Genomic DNA, 7,769 nt, shown 5'->3' on the forward strand with positions numbered 1-7,769 from the left:
ATCTAAAACCGAATGTGTTTTCTTCTCATCAAGATGTCTTGGTTTCGCCGAAGCAGGTGCGTCTTTAATTTTAGTTTGGATGGTCTCAAAGGTTTGAACTGTAGTGTTACCGAAAAAGATCTGCGTTTGAGGCCAAATATTGACTGCACTATGAGTCTTGTCCTGCCCTTTGGCAAATTGAATCAGACCTCTTGACGACCATTGAAGCAACACTGCGCAAATCTTGAGATGGTTCAAATCAAGTTCTCGTTTTTCCACGTCAATGTGGTCACCCCTTCGGGCTTATGTTTTCACGGAATGATTAATGCCCTCATTAAAGTTATTTACAATCATTAGCTTCCCAATGACTTTGGAGACTGGGCCAGTCCCTCTCAAGACGGGACTAAGTCTCGACCATTCTCAGTCAGCAAAGATCTGGTCTGAAAGCAAGACCCGAATTGGAACTCATCGTCAAGTAAGGGTCAAATTCCTGCATCAAAATTACCTTGGCTGGCCAGGATTTACTGATACAGGTATTTATTCACTCTTAACACTTGCCGGTTTTTTCCAGATTCATTTTGACTTGTTTTCGACATGAAGTCTTCAATGGTAGAATTTACGCTTCCTATGGTTTTTGTTTGGTTGTCATTGATTTGCATCACGTCATCTGACGGTCGCCAAGCCCAAGTGGATCGGGACGGAAAATTACGTGAGTTATGAAACTATCAATAACTTAAATATTTCTGAGACTTAACTTATGTTTGTTGAAATATTTTCACTTTTGGGTACAAAATATGTGTCACACTTATCATAACTCTGGCTTCTGAGATTCGTCATTAGTGCGAACCTTATCTTGACCGACGTTATTGGTTGGTAGCTAATGATTGATTCGAACATCTATCGTGTACCCTCTTACAACTTTTCTCCTTGGGTGAGGGTCATTCCCAAACCATTTTTGGTATTGGAATGTGGGGGGGGGTAGCGACTGAGTGCAAAATTGTAATTCGTCTTCATTTTGTTTTTCAGTATCCCTCTTCCAAATCATTACGTAAGTGAAAAGGTTTTGTTTCACACTTATGTATATTTCAAATACATATGCTTTCATTCCTTCTGTCATTATGAAAGTAGTTCCTACACTACCTATAACAGGAGATAACAATGGACTGGGACTATGATCTTCTCCTTTCCAATTTATTCAACATATTACATTCTCCTTCAAATGAGATTTGCTCCAGGTCACTATGACTACATAGGTTTCAAATTCTGGCTCAATTGAGTAATTGGATTAAAAGTTATGCTCTTTCCAATCTCAGTCCATAACTGGGTGCTAATTGAATGAGATGTCCTCCTTATGGTAATCTTTAACCGCAAGAGGGTCACCTCATCCAATTTGACGGGCCCGTTAGGGTCCGAGTTGTGAAAGAGCAAACATTTTCTTCTATTCGTTTGATGCATTCAGGTTCTTATAAACAAAACGGTGTTCTCAAATTGAGGCAAACCCCGTTGATTTATTTTGTTGGAAATGTACTTTTCTTCCCTTTAGATTGTCCGTCCAGTTTTTATGGGTACTTGGCTAGACCCTGAAACTTTTTGCCATTTCGCAAATGCAAAGTTATCAGTAGCACTCTCAATTATTCATCATTAGTCAATGTTTTTCCACTGGTTCCCACAAAAATCCGCCCACTTTGGGTCAATTTTGTCGATTTTGAATCAATTTTAGGAAGTCTAGAAAGTAAGACATTTAAAAGAAATTAAGAATTGCGAGTCACGTACCTTTGTATAATTTACTCGTAAATTGATTATTTTGAAAGTTCTATCGTCTAAGACTTCTATAGCTGACCCAAAGTGGGGAGAAAATCCGAATGTTATGTGATCACTACATGACTTTGACCTCTCCTCCTGAGTGCCCTTGATAACATTTGGGACCCAAATTTAGTTGAATTCATCAACTTGGTTAGATGTTTCGATTGCATTAAGGGTCTATTTTGAATCCAGGGGTACTGATTTTCCGTCCTCTATGAGTCTGCATCTCAAATTAGCCAAGCCCCATCTCACCTTGATCTTGGTGGGTATTCAAGAGGATAATTTTTTGTTTACTTTTTCAGCTTTCCCAATGATCCTTGCATAGGAAATGCGGGCAAAAACGGGACCTGTTACACGCCAGAGGAGTGCACTGCCAAAGGCGGGAGTGCCGCTGGAACCTGTGCTCAAGGCTACGGAGTCTGTTGCTCATGTAATCTATTCAAGGACACCTTTTTGGAAATGCAGATATTTGATGCAACTCCTGTGCCATGGTCTTGATCTGCCGTTCCTAAGCTCAATTTTCATTACAGTCACGGTCAATTGCGGAGGCACGCGTTCGGAGAATTGCACGTATTTCGAATCCTCCGGCAACGAGGCTGGTTCTTGTTTGGCCACGGTTTGTCCCTGCAGCGATAATATTTGTCAATTAAGACTCGACTTTGACCAATTTGTTATCACTGGGCCTTCCACTGATGACACTCCTGTATTAACAACACTAGCTGGCGATACGGCGGCAGGTGGGCAGGCTAGTACGCTTGGTGGAAGGTGTTTGACCGACACGTTTTCCGTGTCCAGTCCCTCTGGTTGCGCTCCACCCTCGATTTGCGGCACGAATAGTGGCGAACACAGTAAGTTGATGTACCAAAAATATATGAGCAAATTAACCTAAGACGGATTTCTGAAGATGAGGGCAGCAGACGGAAGGGAATAAGATTCTGAACCATTCACTTCATGCAACGTTGTGAATTTGGCGAATCTGGCTAGGATTGATTAGGAATTTTGATCAAAAGCTATTCCAAGTAGTCTGATATGATGTCAAGATCTTGTCGAATGGATGGGATTGGCCAAATTTGGGCCGAATACGGTTCTAAAGGTACTCATGAGATGTGGTCAAATATATATAGTATTTTTTCATTCAATTAAAGTTGAATATTCAGCCAACTCATGGTCAGCTACATGAGCTTTTGGCAACAGAACTTTGAAACTTACCAGTAAATGAGAAAACAAATTCCTTTTTGATTACTACAAGTCGAAAAGTGGCTAAGAGCTACCCGTGAATCAAGTCAGCGATTCGATGAACCTTTGTCACCTGACATACATTTGTTAACTCTATAGGGTTTATTGGGGACCATAATTCGTCGAAGCGACTTTCATTTTCTTGGTGGCCTAATTATTAAGAAGGTTGAAGCCAGCAATTTGCTTTGTTTCATTGCGGGACTGGATTTTAAAATTCAATTTCATCACGCGCAAAGTGAACGCATTGGATGTTAAATAGTCGACTTTGGGAAATTTCAGAAAGGGAAAGGCGGGCAACATAACTTAATTCCAGGTCCCTTGACTCTCACCAGTAAATAGTGATAAACGTAAATGCTTAACTAACAGGTTTTTCATTCTAGTTCTTGTTTGACAAATATGTTTAACCCAGTGATCAAATTATGTGTAGCTTTTCATTTCGAAAGTGCGAGAAAATGAAAGAACAATAGGCATTTTCCATGTTTTTTTTTAATCATCAAAGTTTTGATGCATTTTGGGCAGGCCTGAGATACCATGTAATAGCATTGCTTTCAATTGAGAAAAAAAATTGCTGGAATTCAGCGAAATGAGCTTTTTTATTGTTTGGATCCACTCATCCGTCCAGACATTCGATTCTCACACTGGACGGAAATTACACAAATAATTTTGACCCAAGCACTAAGTGAAAAAAAATTGGTCGCTCTTAGAGTTTGAAGAAAGGACCTCGTAAGTGGGCTGAATTTCTTAGACCCATCTTAAGGCCTCCAGTTCTTACCCTAATCATGGAGTACGGAAGTAGTGACTACTGACGTACTCCATGCCCTAATGGACACAAACAAATCAAAACTCTAACCTCTTCGGCGCCAATTGGCAATAAAAGTGTTCATACCTTTTCCTCAGTCTAATTGTCAATATGTTAATCGGTAGAATAATCATTCTTCAATTCATTTTAAGCCAATGGTCTCTATACATTGTATACTTGAATCAGGTTCAGCATTTTCATAAGGCAAATTATGAAGAATTGACAAATTTCGTTCTTGATTTCTTTTAATAAAAATGGTATACATAGTGGTACATCTCAGAAGCTTGTTCAACTCTATGCAAAACATGTTTGGGCCTCCCGATAGTGAGTTTTAGCATGTTGGTCAATTCCCCATGGTTATTGACCGATCATCTATAAAGGCAGCTGGTCCGAAAAATAATACTTTCAATGCAAGTAATGTTGATAAGTACTGACGACCTCTAGTTTGTGCGCTAACAAGAACCTTTTGATTTGTTTCATCAATGCATATTTCAACAAGTTAGGATATCTGAAAGCTGGAGAAAACAAAGTCTATTACTTTCTCACTTCTATGTATAAAAGTCAACCCAGGGTTTCAACCACTTTAGATTCTCAAAAAATTACCTCATCGGCTATGCTGTGAGTGACACCACTCTTCGCATTTTATGTATACGATGTAGTTTCTCTAGCGTTTTGCGAAACATCGTTTTGGGAAAGTGCATTTTGAATTCTTTGGATGCTTAATAGCTGTTACCTATCTCAATGAGATAGTTTCTCTAAAGCAATTATATGCCGTGTGAAGTACCACTGAATGTGCCCTTCAAATTTTCGGTGTTTTGGATTACTACTCGTGCATGTGCATCTTGTACCGAGGAAAATTCTGCAATGAGGGTTTGAGAGTTTACATCGAATGATGGTAAACCAAGTCTTATTGGCATTCAAAAGTCTTGTTGGCATTCAAAAGTCTTTTGATTGCATGTGGCATACATTTCATATTACGGACTTGTCAAAGAAATGAGAGCGAAACGTACAAACTTTATAAGAGAACATTTTAGACGATAACACCATTACGCTCAACTATTTTCGTCCTTTTTTCAGTGTATGTGGATGCCTCGCAAGCTTGTAATGATCTGATGTTTGTCCTAGGAAATCAGGGCATTGGAGCAAGTATCGCAAACCGTCAATGGAGTATTAAGGTACACACTTAGACATTAATGACAAGGGGAAGCAAACTCCTGATCCCTTAATTGACGTTCGCAACGTTCGTTAGAGGGTTGTTGACCGGTTTTCGCTTTCTGAAATTTCCCAAAGTCGACTATTTAACATCAAATGCGTTAATTAGTTGTGCGCGATGAAATTCAATTTTAAAACCCAGTCCCGCAATGAAACAAAGCGCGTCTTGCAAATTGCTGGCTTCAATTTTCTTTTCAAGTAGGCCACCAAAAAAATGAAAGTCTCTCCGCCGAATTATAGTCCCCAATAAACCCTATAGAGGTTAGCAAATGTATTTTAGGTGACAAAGGTTCATCGAATTGTTGACTTATTTCACCACCAACTCTTAGCCACTTTTCGACTTGAAATAATCAAAAAGGAATTTATTTTTCTCATTATTGGTAAGTTTCAAAGTTCTGTTGCCAAAAGCTCATGTAGCTGACCATGAGTTGGCTGAATGTTCAAACTTGATTGAATGAAAAAATACTCCATAACTTTTGAACACATTTCATGAGTACCCTTAGAACGATATTGGGCCCAAATCTGGCCTAACCCATTTATTTGATACGATCTTGAGATCATTTCAGACTATTTGGAATAGCTTTTTATCAAAATATCTGATCAATCCTAGCCAGACTCGCCAAATTCAATTCCTTGGTGAGTATCAGATTTTATTTAAAAGTAAAGTTGAAACAAATCGATGAATTTTCCGTCTTGAAATGCTTAAAATTCCATTCCCAGTAGGGGTAAGGAAGTCCACGAAAAAGAAACAAAATGTTTTTTTGAGGGGGAGGGGGTGTTCACGGGCTTTTCTTGCCGCTACAGGGAATGTCACTCCCAGTACTTTTGAAATGAAAGGTTATAATTCGTCTATTTATTACCTTTCATTTTTTATATGATATTTGGTCTACCAACGAATTTGAGTTGGCAGACCGAGCTAGTCCTTGAATGTAGGGTTGATCTGGAATGCTATCTAAAAAATTGTACAAGTCTGACTTGAAAGATGCAACCGGAACAACATGGCCTACATATTTCCTACGAATATTAGAGAGAAGCAAATAATACAATAAGAGGGGGCGAGAAGAGAGAGCTTTAGACCCAAGAGTTGACCATGTGCCAGCCAATCCAAAAAATCATAAAGCTACATTTTTTGCGGTTTTCTGTGCTTGTTGTTACATAAATGCTTATTTGAGTGGTAACTTGGTAACTTACTTGTGCCACTTTGTCCTATGGTAGAGCCATTACGTTTTTACGCGTTTTGGGTATGAAAGACATTTGTTCCTGTTCCAGGTGACCCAATACTCTTGCGACTTCAAGAATTTGGCTCCAGAGGGATGTACGCAATATTTCTTTGGCTCAAGTACAGATATCATCCAAACTTATAACTTTGGAAATGGCCGACACCTGGCTGATCAAAACCAAAATATTTGCATTAGGTAAGTTGTTTAAGATTCTGTACTTCCCTTCCTAGAAACCTCTACGTATTGATCATTAACTAAGTTCGAATTTAACTTATTGACTTCAGCAATTGCAGAAGAGTATGTGGGAGGCAACAGCCATATTTTTTTCATAATCAAGGTGGAATTGACACCTCCAATGAGAATGATTGATTGATCCGATTGGGAAAAGAGAAAAGAAGGTCACGTCGAGTCCCGGGCTCTTTTTGAGTAAAAGGAAAACGACACACCCTGTAGGTCAATTTGTGGTCGTCGGTGTAGCCATTAGCAATGTATAAACTATGGATAACATGCCTGGTGGCCAATAGAAACCCAAATATATTTAAGTATTAGAGGTGAAGTATTTAAATGATATTTACTACCAAAAAGGCAAAATACTTCAAAAAAAGCATTTTAGAAAAATTTAAAATATTTGACAAAAACTTGTCAATACTGTCACTTTTAGATTTCCCCCAAAAAATCAAATGGCGGGCATAAGGGTCTGTTTTGGTTCACGCATCATTATTTTACAAGCATTTTTTTTTTACCTGGCCGATTGCTCCCAACGGTCTAAGGAGGCCAAGCATAGAAATATGACAGGGGATGACCTGGACTACTTTTTCTTGCCCGTGGGATGCCAGAACGAGTCTGAGCTTTTCAAGAAGTTGTGCGAGGTCCAGAAGCCAATTTTAAAGAAGATCCACGCTGCTACCACCACGTTCGAAACCATCAATGTAGAGGCCACCACCGCCCCAGTGGTCCACGTCAACGTGGCCATCTGTGAGGAGTCGGCCGCCGAAGTCATCACCGCCGTGGAAGCCCCTGTCGCGGGTGCAACTCTCAGTGGCACAGCCATGGTCCAGTACGTCCCTACCAGGACATGAGATGCATGGGTTATCATAAGCCAGGCCACATCAAGGCAATGTGCCACTTGCACGCCCGCTGGACCCATTTGCCGTCCCCTTCTCGCCCTCTGTCCCAGACCCTTGACTGTGGACGCCCACGCCACGCCTCATCATCCGGACGCCGTTACAACGACCAACATGACACCAGGAGCCCGTCCGTGTCAATGGCAAACTCCATCTCCACCATCAACTTCACGTCCGCCTCTCTCAAGTGAGCCTCTTACTAAGATCAAACTCTCTTGTGCCACTGAAGACTTGTCCTCTGAGATCTAAGCAGTGCCGGATTCCGGCGCTCCACGCTTGGGGCTACCATGGAGGGACGTGCCTGGTGGAGTCAAGCTCATCCCTTCCTCCACGCCCTTGATCACTGCCAACAGGTCGGCCATCAAAAACCTGGGCAAATGCCCCAGCCATAATGGG

At 40.6% G+C, this 7,769-nt stretch overlaps 1 protein-coding gene across 1 annotated transcript in view; it reads left to right on the forward strand.

The window, feature by feature from the left end:
* Positions 1–330: 330 nt before the first annotated feature.
* Positions 331–7,769, forward strand: part of LOC131893073 (uncharacterized) — a 17,242-nt gene continuing 9,803 nt past the window's right edge. The window contains exons 1-7 of the mRNA XM_059243004.1: positions 331–454; positions 551–688; positions 1,006–1,027; positions 2,085–2,212; positions 2,313–2,630; positions 4,895–4,992; positions 6,299–6,444. Of these exons, the coding sequence (XP_059098987.1) occupies positions 574–688; positions 1,006–1,027; positions 2,085–2,212; positions 2,313–2,630; positions 4,895–4,992; positions 6,299–6,444 (827 nt within the window). The 5' untranslated portion in view covers positions 331–454; positions 551–573. The remainder of the gene's footprint in view (positions 455–550; positions 689–1,005; positions 1,028–2,084; positions 2,213–2,312; positions 2,631–4,894; positions 4,993–6,298; positions 6,445–7,769) is intronic.

This window comes from Tigriopus californicus, chromosome 2 (genome assembly GCF_007210705.1).
Source record: "Tigriopus californicus strain San Diego chromosome 2, Tcal_SD_v2.1, whole genome shotgun sequence".
NCBI lineage: Eukaryota > Metazoa > Arthropoda > Copepoda > Harpacticoida > Harpacticidae > Tigriopus > Tigriopus californicus.